This window comes from Corvus hawaiiensis, chromosome 1 (assembly GCF_020740725.1).
Source record: "Corvus hawaiiensis isolate bCorHaw1 chromosome 1, bCorHaw1.pri.cur, whole genome shotgun sequence".
Classification (NCBI taxonomy): Eukaryota; Metazoa; Chordata; class Aves; order Passeriformes; family Corvidae; genus Corvus; species Corvus hawaiiensis.
In genome coordinates, this window is record NC_063213.1 from 95,282,019 (window position 1) to 95,301,308 (window position 19,290).

Here is a 19,290-nt window from a genome sequence, read left to right on the forward strand (position 1 = left end):
TTCCTCAACGAAAGCGGAAAGGTGCTTTCCTTCAACAACAAAGGACCGTGAACTGACGGTACCCCGACTGCTGTGTTCGGGGGCCAGCGCAGAACGGCGTGGGGAGCTCACTCACCCCGGGCCTTGCGGTAGGAGAAGTCTCAGCGCAGGCCCCGCTTCTGCCCCCGGGCCCTCAGGGTGCCCCTGCTCACCCCCTGCCCGCCGCAGGCACGGGCGGACCCCTGGCCGAAGGAGCTGAGGCCGTGTGCTCCTGGCAGCGGCGGGGGGAAGCGGCTGCGGTGCCCGCGGCCCGTGCTGGGCAGCCTGCGGCCGGTGCAGGGGTAGGAACCCCATCCCACCCCCCCTGTCCCAGGCGCCTGTGCTCACCCGAAATAAGATACAGAGATCACATCTGCTCTGTAGAATATATTATAAATTATATCATGCATCCATTAACAAAATATACAAAGCCAACAGAAATATATCTATCTTAAGCCTGAGCATACAGCATCTAAACTCTAGTAAAAAGTAACCTAAAGAGAACAGCATCTCACACTTGCCATTTCAATCTGCAATGAAGTGCTCCTCCTCAAATGTTTTCGTTTTGCGATTTATAGAACACATTAACATTCCAAGTACAAAGGTACACACAGTGAACATGGGTCCTGCTGGGCCTGAAAGACCCAAGCAAATAACCACACTATGCTTCAAAGTGTCATCAGCTTCTGCATTTCGCCCCTGTCCTTTCCTCCTCCTTGTTCTAGAGTTGTCATTAGTCAAAAGATACTCAAAACAACACAGCCAAGTTAAGGTGGAAAGTTACAGAAGGATCTTTAACTGGTCCACAGCACACAGTTATACTGGTGTACAGAGAGATGGGAAACACTGCAAAATACTTCTACTGTATTTCAAAATAAACATTTAAGAGTATATCTTCCACAATCTATAAAAATAGGTTTAAAACGAAAGTGGTATGATACATTTGTTTTCTTGAACTATTTTAATGGTATTTTATCTCTAGGGGTACTAAATCTTTTAAAAAATTACTGATAACCTGGTCAGTCACAATACTGACACTGCTTTAGCTATATTGTGACGAAACAGAACACTAGTTTGAAGCAGGAGTAATATAAAATATTTTAGAATCAATGGTCTCTTACTGCAGCAAGGAAAAAGTAAGAAGGTAGCCAACACTGTCACCTGCTGAGGGACTGAACTCTGAGGAGTTATCTGTGGATACCCCACTGCACAGCAGTGTCTGGTGCTCATTTCTCGTCATTCTTCAGAATCAACTCTCTCAGCATATTTAGAAGGGAATTCTTAGTTTTCCAAATTAAATATGGGCATCTAAAACAAAATCTTGTGAGAAAAATGCATTCTACAGGTGTGGCTATGGAAACACAGGACCAGCTAGAACCATCAGAGGAGACTGTACACTTGAAAGTGCTTAACACGTTTTTCAAACTCTAATGTAAAGTTATGTGATCCCTGCTTCAAGCATTCTTTCCATTCCTAAACATTACCAAAATGTGTGCTCCAGTTCAGGTCTGGGTTCCTACACATTCTTGAATTTATGTGGTATTAACAGAGTAAAACATTTGCCCTATAGTGAAAAAAGGTAATGGTCAAATTTTTACTATTTTAACAAAGAGCCTGTAAAGATTCCTAGAAAGGCCCTTCCTACCCTTATACTCCATTTTTAACAAAATATTTTATGTGGGTTATACTTCCACTCTTAAGAGATCTGGTTTGCACTGTCATTACTGGTTCAGTTGCTGGTGGTGATTCTTCTGCTTCCTTCTGCTACAACAAGCAACAACTTTACTGGAATTCATCAGTTTAACTGCAGTTACACTTTCAGACTTTTCAAAAGTCGTTTGATGATTCAAGATGGCTTTCTTCTGTGAGTAACTTCTTTTTCTTAGAATAACTTGTAAGATTTAAATTTGTCACAATACTATCGTGCATTGGAAAACCAATTACTAAAATCATCAGAAGAAACAAACTACTAGTTTCGGGCATCTCTTGTAAATTAAGCAGGACTACATTTTATAGCAGCATTTTACGCTGGTTCCTATTCCAAAGCTAATTAAGCCAACAAAAAATTTCCAGCTGCCTAAAAAAAAAAGGGTATACACAATAAAATGGGAAGTTCTCATCTGGGTGCAAAGTTTAGGTCTACACTATTCCCTGGTAAAAGGATTTGATCTGAAATTAGAGATTTAAAGACTACTCATTTAACTATGAGGTCCAAATAATAACTGAAATTCTGGTATCCATTTCAAGAGATGCCACAAAAAGGGTTGTTTGACATTTCCATGAGGGTAAAAAAAGAAAAAGTCAAATGTTCAAAGAAAAGCCAAGGTTTTAAGTCAAACCTCCAAAGAGAGAGCAGCTGAGGAGCAGCCTGCTACTCTTGCAATGTTTAATTAGAGTTTACTCAATGAAGACTATTCCTCTCTCCACCAGGCAGGTTTAGCATCTATTGCACCAGTCTCTGTTACTGATCTGAAGCAATTCAGTTACCACTTCAATCATATTATTGTTGTGTTTCTTCAGCAGCCGCAGGTTTAACTGCCTGTCACAGAATCCCATCTCACACAGACTGGACAGCAGAGTGGCAGTCTGCTCTTCTGTAGCTGCAGGCTGCTGAAAACAAAAGAGAGTAAGATAAGCTAAAAAAGGTAATTTATTTTTTGCCATTTGAACTAGGGGCCCTGCATTATACTAGAATCAAATTGAGGCACAGAGGCTCTTTTACCCCCATTTATATTCCCTTTCACTGCTCACTTACAAAGATGAGTTACTACTCTTACATGATGCTACAAGAGACATGCTTCCATCCCTATGGCATGGATATCCCAGTCTGCTGAGAGCAGACTCTGATCTCCTCAAAGGGATGCCATCAGACTTAATATTTGATTCTTACATTAAGTCCAATATGGAATATTGATACCCTTCTAAAACATAAACCTATAAATTTAAGGTTGTCATTTTATGAAACTCACATTGAATACAGGAAAAACAGTTACCTGTTCAATAATGGGTGGTCCAGCAAATAATGCTTTGTAGGCAGAAGCAGCAACTGACAAAGCTCCTTTCACGAGTTCTCCTGCAATGCTGCTTCCTTGAGGGTACCTGTGAAGAGACCAGGTGCTGCTTTAGGGTCAGTAAAGCCAAGGGTTTGTTTCAGTAGAATGCAAGTTGCTGCCTGTTGATGTGAGGACTGTTGGAGACAACAGCCTATGATCCAAAGGAATCAGCCATGTTTGGGAACTGAGCTATACAAGAAGCTCATTCCCTTTTTCTTGACACCTTCTATTAAATTGTGGATGTATGCTTTCCATGAAGCAACCTTTTGTAAAGAGCTTAGTATCTAGAAGAGAACATACCTACATGAAAGCTGTGCACTGACACATACCCATTCAGGGTAGGGTAACTTCCATTTGTTTTCTATGAATACTTAAGTTACTTAATATTCTGCTCAACATTTTGACTTACTCCTCCAGTCTCAGTACTTTAGGACAACTTTATAGCTAACTTGTAAAATCACCATTCTAAGAATCCTGAGATTTTCCAGAAAAAAATGCCACAGAACTTCAGAAGCATTCAACTTGAGCTCTTCATTAATTTTGGCTTGCCAGTTCTTGCATCCTTTAGATCTGTGTCCAAGTAGAAACCAAGATCTTAAGAAAATACAGCATGTTTCCTTTAAGAAGGGAGGCCTCTCTCCAAAATGATGACTACATGAAATCCATAAGCCAGAGCTTTTTCCTAGGTGTCTAATTAAGCAGTTCTCAGTCTGAAATAGTGTTTGTGAAGTCACAGCTTCAGCTTCATTACCTCGGGTATTCTGAGAACTTAGTGAGAAATGCAGAAGATCCTGGCCCATGACTATCTTCACCACTGGGTTCTGGAAAAGGAAAAAAAAAAAATGTCAACATGTCCAGGTAACAATAATTAAGCTGGAGAAATGCAACACATACATAAACAGAAAGAAGTGTGTCTCGGTACAATTGTAATACTCTAAGTTTAGTTATGCAGACCAGGTGTCCAGGATTCTCACTGCAGTGAAAGCAGTCAGAAGAGTTTGAGAACCACGTGACTGATTCATCAGTGGGTGTTTAACACGAGAGGAACTGCTGTCTCAGTGACTGTAACTGCAGCTTAAATGCATAGCTCATTAATTCCAGAGCAAGGTAATTTTCCAGATGCCTGTAAGGACGTTTGAGTATCCTCTTACCATTTCCTATAATAGATGTTCTTAACTAATCCACAAAGCCAATTATTTCTTTATTTGCAACATCCACATAACAAAAGTTCAACACCCAGAGAAAAATTAAAATCTTTAGTTAGCAGATTTCTGCTCTCCTCAAGAGTAACGAGACATCAAATTCAGTATTAGGCATAAGGAATAGGTGATAGCAATAGTCTGCACCCTGCATTAAATACTGTCAGTACCTTCTCTTTGTGTTTGATTATGAGGAGCAGAAGAGAGGTTGTCTGAAGCTGGTGTGTTTGGTTCTTGGAAGATAGGATTCTGAAGAGATGAAAGATTCCTGAGAATGTAAGGCAAAAACATCACTACTTTTATTCTACATGTACACACATAAATAAGTCCAGATCAACAGAAAAAAAGAAAAAAGATCACATGCTCCCTTCTCTCCCTCTCTTGCCCTCACTTAGATCAGTCAATACAGGCTCTATAAAAAAGTTCCAGGATTTAAGAATATTTATCTCAGTATATGATAAAACTTTTGTTACAAAAATTCCTGTTTGGAAGTACCAGACCTTGCAGAGCCTACAGCAATACCAGCATCACCATTTTGTTCTTGTCCCCAAAGCATACCTTTGTGCCTGGGGTAAGGTGTCCACAGTTGCTGGGGTTAATGGTACTGCAGCCAGTGTTTGTGAAGCTGTCAAAGCATCACGGACCCTATGGATCTGTGGCTGGCTTCCCCCTTCTGGGTTCTCTGCTACTGTTTCAGGTTCTCCAGTCTTTTCTAAACCAGGCTGAGAAAGAGCTGAACTATACATGGAGTCGCCTAAAGGCCGACTGGTGTCAAAGCACTCAGGGAGAATAATGATATAATCCTCTGATGAAGCAGAGGAGCATTGACTCTGAACATCATCTTTATCATCTTCTTCATCATCACAATTGCCAGCACCACTACAGGGGATTGTGCTCTCAGACAGTGGAAGGTCCCCTAGTAAGACAAAAAGTGAAGTATTAACCATTGTCCATTTTGTATGGACAACAGCAGAGACAGTGTTGTCCCAGTTGCAAGAGATAAGATTTAGAAACAACTGTAAACCTCATCTGCTGCTATTCATGGTGTAATTTGCCCTATTGTGAGGAGGATGTAATGTGAAAGAGTAAAAGATCTTAATGTTAAGCCTATGCAAATATGCTGCTGGTCTTAATGCTTGTAGTAAAAACAGGAATAAGAGCTATACAGAGAGCCTAAACTCTAGTTTTCAGCTCCTGAATCACACACATTAGAAACAGGTCAGAAATATTTCAAGCTACGTGTAAAAAATATGGAGGCACCAGTCATGCATAACATATGAGCACTTATTTGAATACCCAACTGGAACCTTTTGGTCTCAATTTCACTTCTTTAAAAAACAGCTATTAAACTAGCTGGTTGTTAAAGTACTGACACCAATTTTCTGATGTAATCATTCTTACAACTGGGACAATCTAATGATTCTCTTCATCTAATGAAGATCAGTTTCCTAGAACAGCATCAGATCTTTTCACACATGATTTTTTTACAGCTTTATCTTACATTCAAACTCACCACAGGAATTTTCTGTCATTGGCTCTGACTGATGAATCTTTGCTTCCTTTTTGGAAGTGGAATTACTGTTTATCATAGGAGATTCTTCATTTATCATATTGCAACTGAAGGTGTCTTGTAGTGTTTGTAAAGAGTCTAATAAAACCAATCAGGAAAAACAATTAAATGGTATCAACCACCTGAGCTGAGCAATTTGTGTCTCACGTCTGACTGCAAAACAAGTCAAGCCACAGAAGGCAGCTAATGCCAGTACTTACTCTGGAGGATTTTGGGGGGTTTTTGTGGGGGCTTGTGGTCAGGTGCAGCATCCAGGGTCAGAGATCGAATTACAGTTTCACAGACAAACTGAGTCCCACTCATATCTTCTTCCCCTTCCTCCTGGTTCAATGCATGTTCAGCTTTCACTTTCACCACAGAAGAGTCCACAGAAAGGCAGGCTTCTGCCGTGCCTTGGAAAGGGAAACGTAACAGATTTTACCACCACAACAAGGAAATGTAACTATAATAAGAATTTTTTAGACTAGCCACAGCTAATGTTGACTCTGTGTGTTAATTCTTTCTAAAAATTTAAAGATTTTTAACTTCAGCTCAAGTTGAATGTGAAAGTGATTGAGAAGTATGGGGAGCCAAACCTGGAATGTTTTGAGTATAACCTAGTCTATAAAGGGCAGACTGTTAATTCTCCCAACAATTCTAGTGGTCAGACAAATCAAAAGAAGCATTTGAAAGGACTTTATACGAGGGCATGCAGTAACAGGACAGCAGGGAATGACTTTAAGATGGAGGAGGGTATATTTAGATTAAATATTAGGCAGAAATGCTTCCCTGTGAGGGTGGTGAGGCCCTGGCACAGGTTTCCCAGAGCAGCTGTGGCTGCCTCATCCGTGTAGTGTCCAAGGCCAGGTTGGATGGGGCTTGGAGCAACCTGGGACAGTGGAAGGTATCCCTGCTCACGGCACGAGGGGTGGAACTGGATAATCTTTACGGTTCCTTCCAACCCAAACCATTCTGTGATTCTGTGATTTGTATTTCTAAATCAACATATATTATGCTCCAACCTCTACAATCACTAAAGTAGTGTCAGACTCCAGGTTTATGAACCAACCAACCTTTTTATTTTTGTCTCCAAAGAAGGGGAAGACAGCAGTTAGAATTTCTTTTAGGCATCAGGTTTGCTGACTACACAGAAGTGACAATATCCTCCCTTCACCCCCAAGCTCTTCAGGACTACTGCTTACCAGGCACTAGTTTAAATCCACTCCCCTCGTTCTCCTCCTCTATCTGACCTAAGCCAGGTTTCTCCAGCAAGGGGCTGTCACGTGGCAAAGGGGACATGCATGGAGTCATGTCTGGAAAACACAGGGAGCAAAGATAATTGGCACTAAAGGAGAAGGAGCCTCCAGGAGGTAACATTTTAAAAAGTTATTCTTTTTAAGGGACATTTTTTCAAGACTGAAGAAACTAAGTTATTTTGCAAGATAATCTGGTGGAATAAACAACTAGCTTTGCATTACAGTGCCACTGGTTGTGCAAAGAAAATGGCAGCATTCCTCAACATCTGGAATGTTATCATCTTGGGGACATGAAGGTGAAAAGAAGCCAAGACTGAAAAACACAAAGGATAGCTGTCTGTGCTCAAGAGAGCACAGAGAATAAGGGAGCCTTACCAACTGGAGTATTGTGTGGCACTCGCTCCAGTTCCTGCACAATATTAATGTCCAACAGCTCAAAGGACAGCAAATCCTACAGGAAGAAACACCACACAGTTTCCATGAGCAAACTCTGAATCATATCTGTACTTGGCAGCACAGATCCCACTGATGTAGAAATAACACTTTGTTCCTCAACACGACCTCAGAGGGCAGTTTTCCCACAATATATATTTACATCACTGAATATGGTGCACGAATCAGGGCAGCAAGAGACAAAGCTAAGAACGCTGTTGTTAGGGGCCAGAGAAAGAGTCAGCATTGAGTCTTTTTTGGGAATCTTAATCTGTCCTGCACATACCTTCCACATAATGACAAGTCCCTGATACCAGTTCGAGAAAACAGCTCTGCTATATAAAATGCAATACACTCTTTCTGAAAATAGAGTAGCCATTTTTAGAGCTCAGCAGCTTTATTCCTAGAGATGTCTACATACCTAGACATCAAACCCAAGATGGTTTGCTTTCTATCTATCTGAATTTTAGTACTTTACCTGTGCAGTGAGGAGATCGACAGATGGGATATAAAATTCTCTCTCACTTGGCAGATTTTTGATCTTTAAGGGAATAGTTGGCAGAGATATTTCAGCCTGCTCTGCAATTCCACCCGTGAGTTGTGCACCTGTTTCTGTCTTTAAGGAAGCCTCCTGCAAAAATAAAATAAACAGTGTCCCAGAAGCCCCTTAGCCACAGTAAATAAAACACCATAAAAACTAAAGCCTGAATTTTGTGTAAACACACAAGTAATTTGAAAGAGATTTAAATCAGCTCATTACAGAGCCAAAAGGACAAGACCTAATAAAGAGAAATTCTGCAGTGTTTAAGTTCAAACAAAGAAGTAGACAAATAGATGAAACAGACTGATAACTAACCTCATGCCTGTCAAAAAGACCAACTACTTCAGAACTTATAAATGCAATATATGTTGTGTGTCTTTCCTATTAAAAATAAAATTTAGAAGCAAATGGCTAAAATAATCCCCTTGAATAGTTAGTTAGGAATGCTGTGCCAAATATTACACAATACTCTGTCTCCAAGGCAATTCAGAACTGCCCCAAATACCAGGTGAGTGACTTGCCTGTTTTGTTCTGGAAGCTCTACTCTTCTGACAGGAGTCAGAATCCTTCCAATCACTTTCTACATAGTCAGCAGCTGGAGAGGGATCCACAACAATACTGCACCAGATCCTTGGCCCGAACTGTTCCCCTCTGTGTGACAGTCTCCAGTGAGAAGTGTAAGTTCCTTCTATGTTGGGAGCTACAAACTCAACTGAAACAGTTCCTACTTGTCCAGATGGAAGGGATGGCACTAACACATCTTTTTTCTCAGAAGATGCCAAGGTCAGATTTCCCCACATAAGTTTCAACTGAAATATACAACAGAAAAAGCCAAAAGTTAACTTCACAAGCTTCTCTGCAAAGTGTGGGCAGTAGGAAGCAGAGCTCCTCTGCTGAAAGGCCTTGTAGGTACCAGGCATGGAGAAGACAGGCTGCTCGTACACATTCTCACTTCAGTCATTAACACCACAAAGGTACCCCCACCTTTCAACACCAATGCAGCCACTCACAGAACAAAGGGTTTTTGAGGTCAGAAAAGCAACAGACCAGTTGTAAACCAGGTCAAACATTATACATGGGGGACATATTATTAATGGGAAACATGTTCAGTGATGGTACTCTGAATTGCTTTCTTCCTATAGTCTACACTTGTGAAGAGTACCTAGACAGCTTATTGCCCCAGAATTCCCAGCTGTGAATCAACAGGCCAAAGGAAATCTTAAACAGTTCCTAACAGAGAAGTCACACAAAAATGTTATCTTCCAGAATGATTTTAGTGTGCAAAAGTAAGAGCAAAGGCAAGATACCTTTGTGTCTGAGCTCCATTCCACATTGCCAGTATTTTTCATTCGCCAGTGTTTGATAAACTTTGTTCCTGGTTTCAAGTGAGTACCATCAGGCAAATTCTCATCCACAAATACTGCACTTAATGTTGGGACAATTGCTTGGAAGGGTTGATTAGGACTCCTGGGATTGGAGAGAGTAAACAAAAAAACCAAAATACACCAAAACTGAAGAAGTTCAGCTGCTGATTAATGTTAATTTGCCTTTTAAATGCCCTAAATGGAAGGGATGAATTAAAGAAACAAACTATACAAGTTTTACACTGCACATTCATAAACTCAAGGGGAATGGGAAATGCAAAGCAGTTGCCTGCAAAGGTTGCTGTCTGATGAATCTCAGCTTAAGAGCACATAAGAAAATAAAGAAGATAAAATAGCTCTGAATGTAAATATACAGAATATACTTGACTTTATGCAGACACACTTAATAAGGTAGGAAGATACAGACTTTTTAAAACTGGCAGCAATGTTAATTTGTGCTGTATGAGCATGCACATGTACATATAATCCTAGGCACTCTCCTTCCTCCTAAATCTACATAAATCACTAAGTTTCTGGTAATAACCATCAGTAGTTTTTTTTCTTTCTCCTACTCACCTCTCAATTAAAAACGCTCTACTGTGCAAATCACATTTAGACAAAATTCTCACACAGTCAAATGACAAATCATACTTCAAATGAGCAATTTCACAACCTTCTTCCTGTTACTTTAACTTGGTCTCATAACAAAAGGTCAGACAGCACAACTACCAGATGCTCAGTTAACAACCACCCTTACAGGAAGGTATTAGGCTGGAGACTCTCAGATTTCAGAGTAGGTGAGCCATTCGTTTCCAATACATGGATAGAGTTCCACAGATGAATTTTCCTGTGCAATTTTAGCTGTTTTTTGAGCTCTCGGACCTCTGCTTTTCGTTGTTTCTTTTCTGCTCGCAATCTCTGCTTCTCCGCCTTCAGAAATCTTTTGTCCATCTGTTTCTGGAGCCTGCAGAGCCATTAAGACACCTTATTACATTAAACTGATTTATCTTTAGCCAGCACAGTCTTAGTCTCAAGAGAACCCTTCAGGAAATGTCCCATGCTTCTAGACTGGATACCAAATGATTTTAAAAGAACATCCTCACAGTTGCTTGTGGAACTATTTTGAATGGTCTCTGAAAGAACAAAAAAAGGCAGACACAGAGCGCCCAAAGAAAACACAAGGTCTCAAAGTTTACTACCCACCTATGGCACAAAAGTCTGTCTTTCCTACTTTGTTATTAGAAGCACTGTAAGATTTATGGCTTATGCCCTTTATAAATACATAGCTATTTTTAGTTACTCACAATGAAGTTTGAGTACCATTTCCATTTCTTGTTATCTCTAAAAATAAAAGGTGACCCTCAACTCCAACACAGGTGTTTCCACTTGCTATCAGGACAATCTTGTCAGGTATTGACAGGTGCCACCATTTACCTGACTTGCTCCAGAGTAGCAGGCAGGCGTGGTGAGAGCTCTGCAAGGCTGTAATTGTCAGCGACACAGAGGATGGGTCTGCGCAGCTTTAACAACACATGGTTGGGATCATGTGCATACGTTCCTGCTTCACACTCTTCACAGATATTGTAGGCTGGACAAAGGCTGCAAAGCAGAAAAGACAGGAGGTTACCAAGAGGCAAAGAATTTCTGCAGAGAAACAACTCTACCACAGTAAGCAGTTCCCAAGTGACAGCAGCTGGTTGTCTCACTTGTGTATCAGTATTTGGAGCCATCTGAATACCTAGATGATTATCTCTCTTCTTGGCAAAACTGCAACACAGTTCCCATTTCTTTGAACACACATTGAAAAAAATAGATGCTTCCTTTAGCACAAAGGACTAAAATTGTTGCTACAAAGGGCAGAACATTTTACCAAAATCCAGTGCCAGAAACAGCGCCGTACTTATGAAAATACAGAGGCTAAGTCAACAAGCATTCAGGAATGCAAGGCAGACTGCTCCTACAGGAACAGGGCTGATAAAAACCAGACTGTCATCTCCTGCCAGCAAGGAAAAAAAAAAATCCAAAGAAAAGCTCCTGTTGGCATTTCATACACTGCTTCTGCCTACTCCCAAAATGCTGATCTTTACAGCAATTGCCTCATTCAAATAAAAGTCTCACTTTTAACGCCTCACTTAAGACATTCATCAAAACTTATTTCATATTATTAGACTGACAAGCGCGATCATTAAAAAAAAAGTATGACCTGCCTTAGTCTCACTGACTCTCTGAACCAACCAACCAACCCCTGCTTTTTTGTTTAGTTAACCAAACAAAACCATTTCCTTTACAATTTACTGCATGCTATATGCAGATAAGGTAAAGAGTCATTGAGAACACAGCACTGTGAAGTTCTCTCACTTTTAACAATCGCCTTTTCTCAAATAGTATTAATCTTGCTTTTATGCAGATGAAATCTAGTCACCACAGGAGAGAACATCAGCTGCTGGTGAGACACATAGTAGACATTCTGAAATGTACAGCAGGCTGTAGATTAGCAACCTAGAAATCTGTGACCCCAGGATAGTTTCTCAGAGTCACTCACACGCCATGCATGTTAGGTTCCCCACACTCCCAGCTCCCATCAGACTCTACCTGCACTGGTAGCGAACCCCAACAATCCGAGCCTGGCAGTTGCAGCAGGAGATCAGCCAGTCACACTGGCTGCTGCTCCCCGACGGGCTCTCCAAAGGTGGAGGTGCTGCTGTAATTGAGCTCTCAGAAAAATCTGGAGGCTGATTGCAATGAACAAGCTTCTCATACAGCTTCTGCTCCAGCCTCTCAACAGTCTCCTTAACTACTTGTTCCCTGAACTAGAAAGAAATTAAAGCAGTCATAGATGAGAACTACACACGAAGTTTGAAAAGCTGAGTTACATGGTCACAAGTCTCCCGATCTGTACGTCATAGACTACTTCAGAATCACTTCCCCTACCTCCCTGCACACTCTACACGAAATTAAACACCACATTCCTCAGAGAGGACTTTTATTTTGGAAAAAAAAACCCGGAGCTTTTAAAAAGGCAAGTTAAAAATCACATATTTGTGCTTACAATATTGTTTTTCCTCCATAACCTTGCACGAAGGGAAGGAAACTCATCTCCAAAATATTACCACAACTCCCAAACCCCTCTGGAGTCTCTACCATTAAGTTCTGATTTGCCCACCAGGGATGTTTTAAATATAACCATGAGCTCCCCCTATTTTTAGTTTGTATAAATAGGTGGCAAAGGAAAGGAGACTCTAGAAAAAAATGCTTAAAGATAAATGCACATAGTTTCAAGAACTCGCTAGCTAATGAACTCTTTGCAGTGGCATCAAACTGTTTTTCACTTTATTAGCTGTTCAAAACAAGTTAACATCCACATCTTTAACTGTAGGTTATTGTCAATGGCTTCCTGAAAGTATTTTCTCAAAGCAGTCAAGAAAAGTAAGGTCATCAAATGCTCTGCTTTCAATCACAGGAAACCAAAAGCATTGCCCTGCTGAAAGTACTCCCCTGCTGAAACTGGGCAATCAAGAGTCTACAAGAGCACCACTATTCCATGCTGTCCCACAATGAGTGGTCTGGAATTCCTATGGCTGGCTGGAGTGCTACAAGGATTCTATTATGGGAGCTACTTCAAACTACACTCAAACTAATCAAATGCATAAACTAAACAATTCACTTTTCACAAGTGGTATTGATCAAGTTTATGGTTGTGGGGCTTTTTTAAGGTATCCCCTACACTGTAGACATAGTCAGACATCTAATTCCCACTGAGATCCTGGTCACAAGTGCTGATGTCAAGTGTGCTCGTATGTCTAGAGTTAGGCATCACATAGATCTCTTCCATGCACAGCTTCTTCTGTATTTCTTCAAGTGTACCAATACTTGCAAGACAATACACTTACCGTTTCTAAGTAGCTCGTAAACCATTCTGGAGGATTTTCATTTGTGCTTTCTGTTCTAGTCTGATTTAACTTTTGCTGGAGGAAAAAAACCAAAATAAACAAAAAGTATGCAAAGTTTAAAAAAAAAAAAACCTCAACACAGCAAGTTAACTGCTGAAAGAGCTTTTAAGTGTCTTTATAAAAAAATATTTAAAGTTCTTCAGAAAACAGTGGAGAAGCAACACAAAGTAGCCACTGACATTTTCCTGAAACGTTTCTGCCTCATCAGCATCAGTGTAATTACACACCAAAGCCACAGAAGTCAAGTCAACCAGAAGTTACTAGATGGCAATGAGGGCTTCAGGAGACGAATTGCTCTGTGTATCAAAGTACTTAAGAATGGCCAACATGAAAGCACCTGCATTTTTAAAGACAGTATCAAATTATTCTCTTGAAGACATTCAAACTATTTGGTGAGCAGGTAACTGAAAACAGACACCAGCTTCTGAACTCAGTTTTTATATATGGGTAAAGAGGACAATCAGTCTACAAAGTGAATTACATTTATTAATTCTTTGTTTTAATGCAGCTCAGCTTCCTACCTGAATGGTAAGCTCCTTGTCATTTTTTAATTCTTCCTCTAATCCCTGAGCTAGCATGGAACAGTGCAAAAGTGGTTTCTTCTCATCCTTAAGAAGCACCAGCTTTTCTGTCACAACTTTTTCATGTAGTTGCAAAGCACGAGAAGAGTTTTTTTCATAGGCATTCATCTGAAGTTGATTTCCTTGTTTAACTGCAATCTAAATAAACAGTACATACATACACCACATTTCCCACTTGCAATCAGCATACAAAATCTGTAAAAATACAGTATTACACTACATTGTGTAATATGGAGTTTGGGGAAAGGGTGGGGAAAGACTAACAGACACAAAAAGAAAAACTGAGAGAAACACCAAGGCAGAGGCAGCTGATATTCTACTTCTTAAAGGTTACTAATATGCTTATTAAAAAGTTTATTAAAAGCCAAAGGATAATCATGAAAATATCCTACTGGAATTTTTCAGCCCAATAAAGTGTTCATAGGAGCCAGTAAACAATAGATTGTGTCCAGAAAATTATTATTTTGCAATTACCAGATTTGAAATTCAAACCATGAGCAAAAAGTTTTGAAAGACTTAATAATGTAAAAAAGAAACATAAAGGAATGCAATTCTTATTTTGTCTAACTGCTTATGAAGTAATTAAGCATTGAGTCTAATAACTCCTAATGATATACTCTGGCAGTAGGGTCTATGTGGCAAGATTTTTCAAGGGATTCACTAAAGCCCAGTATTTCCAAATACAGGATTTACTGTTGAAGTGTTTGAGAAAGTCAGTCTCTTAACCAAGCCACTACTGCTCAGGGTCCTCAATCATAACTGCCTATAAAACTAATTTATAAAAACAAAGACCAACCAGGATAGAAAAAAAATGTATTAGGACACTCAAGCTACTGTCTAAAGCTAGAAAACAGCTATTCTCATATCCTGGGCCAGGTAACACTGGTTTTTTTCTCAGCTACCCCAATTTTAACTGGAGAAGGATGAATATATTGAAAAAAGTCAAAGAGCACATTTACCTTCAGAGCTTCTTCATATTCCTCTAAAGAAAAATAGAAAGAAATGTGAATGACCCCTATCTCACACAACAGATGCAAGTTTAGCACACAGTATTTAGAAACCCTTACATGACAAGGGGCCTCCCCTACCTTCTGTAAATTCTCTTAAAAATAGTGCAAGAAACTGTAAATACAGCAACTAGCACACATTTGCACAGCTAAGAGCCACAACATTCCATTAATTTAGTCACTTCCAATTTGCTCCTATGGATCAAGAACTACTTCCTTTGGGAAGAATTTGATGCCAAATCATATACCAAATACAAAAATCAAAAAGCAAGCATTCTCAACTCCATCTCCAAAAAACACAAGCAGCAGTTGGGGTCTCTTTCTTGATTTCACCTCAATAAAGCAGCAGCTCACCTTTGCTGTTCACAGAGACCTGCAAAGAGAAGTAACAGTGAGCAAAAGCCACAGACACACTTTCGCAATTCTCTTAAAATTAACACACTCCGGAATAAACATACTTTCATTTTTTATACAGTTTCTGAAACACCCCTCCTTTAGATATTTGTTGTTGTTGCCATGTTTAATCATTACCCAAAGCTGTGGTGCTTTGAAGCAGCCCGTGTTCGCTACTGGATTGGCAGAGGAAGCAGTTCTCTGCACTGCTGGCACCCAGGACAAGCATGCTCTCCTCAGAAAGCTGGTGCCTGTACCACTGGGCTCACTACATGAGTCCAGAGCTTGGCCCCAGTTGCTTTAAATGCCCAGCAAAAGACCAGTTAAGTGTTTCATAAGCCCATTCTTCTACAGATACTCATTTATCAATTCCACACATAGAAGTCACTAATACAAGAAGCTATTCAATCTCTACAGCATCACAGGATTCTGAACAATGTTTGCTCAGTATTTCAGAAAAAGCTTTCACAGATGCAGCTATATATTTATATATTACACAGGCTAGAAAATAAGGGGAGAATCTTTCCCTGAAAGGTTGTTTGAAGCTTCTTGACATTTCCCTTAGGGGAAAAAATAAGAACAAGAACCCCTATTTCATTTAATAGAGTTATAATCCAAGCAGTGGAACACTGCATTTGCAAAAGGCCTGTTCTGTGTGAGAGTTACATTCTCCTCTGAATCTCCAGATAAACAAAAATAATATGAGAGGGTGAGACTGTGCCAAGCAGGAAGTTACTCAACAAGGACAACTAAAAGTAACCAATTTGTTTTCTGAGTCAGTAATCTGCTTGGAGATTACAGCAATTGCATAAAGCAAGCAGAGGATTTGAGCACACCAGATCACTGAAGCAAACATGTGCTAATGACAGGGGACCTACATTTTCCAGAGGAAGGAGTCTAGATTGAAGAGACAAGGCTTTACCATGGCTGCAAACACAAATAGTTACAACTACCTTATCCTCATTTAAAAAAAAAGTTCCTCAGCAGAAACATTCCTCCCTCAGAGCACAGAGAACCACTGGCTGTTTCAATAGGCAGTGAAAAAGAAAGGCAGTAGCTTCTAAAAAAACTATTTTAAAACGTGTATGCTGCATTAAGAGTAAAAGCACAAGACTATCAGCTACTTTCTTATTAAAGGGGCAAACATTCCCCCACCCCGATCTGCGTAACAAACACTCCTGAAGGACCCACTACAAATTATCACGAGGCAGAAAGACTCCCATCAGTGATTTTTCAGTTGACTTATTGAGAGGGTCAGGTGGCAGGTATTTTACCTCATCATTATCCTCATCAATGTATTTGATCTGAATGTTGTCCAGGTCAAACGAAACTTTAACCTGCAACGAAAAAAAGGAACATAAAACCATAGTGAGGCAGGACAACAGATGTCCTCAGTTAATAATGATTATTAATTTGGAATAACATTAAAACCCTTCCATCCCTCCCTTCATTTTCTCAAAAGCAAACACTATTTTACCAAATCCATTCCTCTGGAGTTGAATTCTTCCCAGCGCCCTGCCTTCAGCCTTTACTAACTTTCCCTAATGAAAAGGATAAACAAGTTTCTTTCCTGTTGCACCTTGCCTGGTTAATGTTTACTCCAAAATAAATAATAATAACCTTCCCATTCTAAGAGGACAAGCTCAGGTTAACCAACTCAGTCATGGTAAACACTGCAAAACATGAAGGCTAAGGCAAACAACTCCTAAACTCTATCTCCTACATTAAAAAGTACCTGGAAAACAGCTCACATAGGTGATCAGCCTATTTTCAGCCTATCAGAATTCAGAGAATAGAGCTGAGCAGTTATTTTGCATTTTACATTAATAAGGCAGAATGAGCAGCACCAATGAACCATAAAATAAAAGCAGTTATTTCCATATGCCGAGTTTTTGAGTCTCCTGTATGTTTTTGTACCAGATACCTACAAAAGCTGTGTTTTTCCCAACAGAAACTCTCTGAAACAACTGACCCATGTCCTGCTAGCCCAGACCTAACAGAACAACACCAGCAGCCTCAGCCAACAGTGGCTGCCTGGGACTTACACAGCACCACTGGAGCACATGGACACAGTGTACACATGGACACAGTGTACACATGGGCACATTCTGCAGTGAACGTGCTTCAGGCAGCTTCTTCCAGCAACATATTCCAAATTTTGCGAATGCAGTGAGCAAACCAACTTGTCTTGTCAAGAAACTGTGGTTTATACTTAAGTTGTCTAGTACCACAGACTGTTCCCCTAAACTCACGGTAAAACAAGAGCTCACATTACCCCTTAGAAACATCAAACTCATTTAATAAAATACTAACATACAAAAGACACAAGTTTAACGGGTAGTCCCTTGAAACAGTAATTCACACAACAGAGACAACTCGTGGTACTACCCTGGATAGGGAAACATTGAAATAGAACACCACGCCTTGAACAAACACACCCTGGCTCTCAGACTACCCAAGATTAAGGGCAACACAGTGCTTACACAGTAATCTGCTTCCAGCTTTGATGCAAGCAGGATTCTGACTAGCTCAGACATTCCTGCAGGGTCTACTTGCCACTAAGTATTCTAAGACTGAACTGGTGCCTCTTTCCGAGGACTGAAATACAGCAAGTGAAGATGATGCAGTTCAAACTTTGAACCTGAGTAACTCATAAAGCAAAACCCTTCTGTATGTGTACTGGAATATATTAGGCAGAAAAAGAGCTGAGAGAGAGAAAATAAAATAGTGACAAGATCTCTTCAGATGTGACTTTGAAAGCAAGCTAAGAAAAACAGAGCAGTTGCTACAGAATTAATAATAATAATAACAATGTTAGTTTCATCATAGCCAAGGGAATCCTTACAACACAATTTCAACCTCAGCCAATACAGGAATTTTCACAAAACAGCTCTGAAAACAAGCACCCAAACTCTTAACTATACCAAGTGCACGATACACAGATCTCCATAAGCAACTGCCTGCATGCAGGGCCCAGTCAGATGCTGTTCTATGCAAATTAACACACCCAAAGCTCCAGGAACCAAGGGACCAAACAAAAATGTATTAGTGACTCAGTATCCCAAGGAGCACAGACAAATCTTCAGAAAAGCAGCAGACGTGTGTTACTTCACCAGAGCTATTTCAGTAAGTAAAAGAAGATAAGAGGAACAGAATGTACTTTACAGATGGATACAGAGCTAAACCAAGCGTCCATACCTGTGGAAAAGGGCAAAGAACACAGCTAAGACCACCTGCTCACACAGAAAGAAAAGGGCCCTTCAGAATCTTTTTCCAAAACAGGCTTTTCACGTCACTCTAAGCATACAGCAGGAGCAAGCCACACCATTAAGGAAAAAAGAAAAACCGAGATCTCAGCCGTACGAACCACCAGTTCTAAGAGTCTGTGAAATGGGGGACACTGCTTTGGAAGGCGCGGGCGGAGACGCCGGGTCCTCGAAGACTCGAGGCTCTAACAGAATCGTGCTGCACAGCCAGCACCGAGCCGAGCCGGCTCCCCACAGCTGCGGCCCCACGGCGGACACTCCGCTCCGCCTCCCGCGGCCAGCCTGCGCTCACCATGGCCTCCACATCGGCCCACGTCGTGTGCGCCGGGTCGGACACAACGAAGCTCCGGGTGTCGCCGCGGCAGGTGACGCGGAGGGTCACCCGCGGCTCCATGGCGCGCTCCCGCGGGGCCGCGGCCAGCGGCGCCAGCCGTCCCGTCCAGCACAACATGGCGGCCCGAGGGCGGCCGGCTCCGCGGCCTCCGCGCGCGGCTATTGGCGGCACCGTCTGTCACTCACCCCGCTCGCCGCTCTGGTTGGTCGGGGGGCGGAGCCAGGGACCGCGGAACCACAACAATAAACAGAGCCGGGCGCGCGCGCGCGCACGGCGGCCACGCACGTCCGGCGACTGCGCCGCGGCGGCGCCTGCGCACGCCGGGATCACGTGGCAGCGGCAGGGCC

The 19,290-nt window shown here is 41.2% G+C and overlaps 1 protein-coding gene across 6 annotated transcripts; it reads right to left on the minus strand.

The window, feature by feature from the left end:
* Nucleotides 1–390: 390 nt before the first annotated feature.
* NBR1 (NBR1 autophagy cargo receptor) lies at nt 391–19,076 on the minus strand. 6 transcript variants are annotated; one of them, XM_048316147.1, is made up of 22 exons: nt 18,902–19,001; nt 16,618–16,680; nt 16,222–16,270; nt 15,305–15,323; nt 14,903–14,925; nt 13,884–14,081; nt 13,303–13,377; nt 12,005–12,222; nt 10,847–11,011; nt 10,170–10,376; nt 9,356–9,515; nt 8,570–8,857; nt 7,986–8,138; nt 7,451–7,526; nt 7,022–7,132; nt 6,041–6,247; nt 5,784–5,918; nt 4,829–5,186; nt 4,441–4,538; nt 3,823–3,892; nt 3,012–3,117; nt 391–2,628 (listed from the first exon to the last, which is right to left on the minus strand). In XM_048316147.1, exons 1-22 carry the CDS (start codon nt 18,913–18,915, stop codon nt 2,455–2,457), a joined length of 2,967 nt encoding a protein of 988 aa, XP_048172104.1. In that variant the 5' UTR covers nt 18,916–19,001; the 3' UTR covers nt 391–2,454. The 6 variants fall into 6 exon arrangements, with proteins under 6 accessions (XP_048172104.1, XP_048172078.1, XP_048172087.1 ...); XM_048316121.1 differs by lacking the exon at nt 16,222–16,270 and having other exon boundaries at nt 391–2,625; nt 18,902–19,076; XM_048316130.1 differs by lacking the exon at nt 16,222–16,270 and having other exon boundaries at nt 6,041–6,232; nt 18,902–19,075.
* Nucleotides 19,077–19,290: the final 214 nt, after the last annotated feature.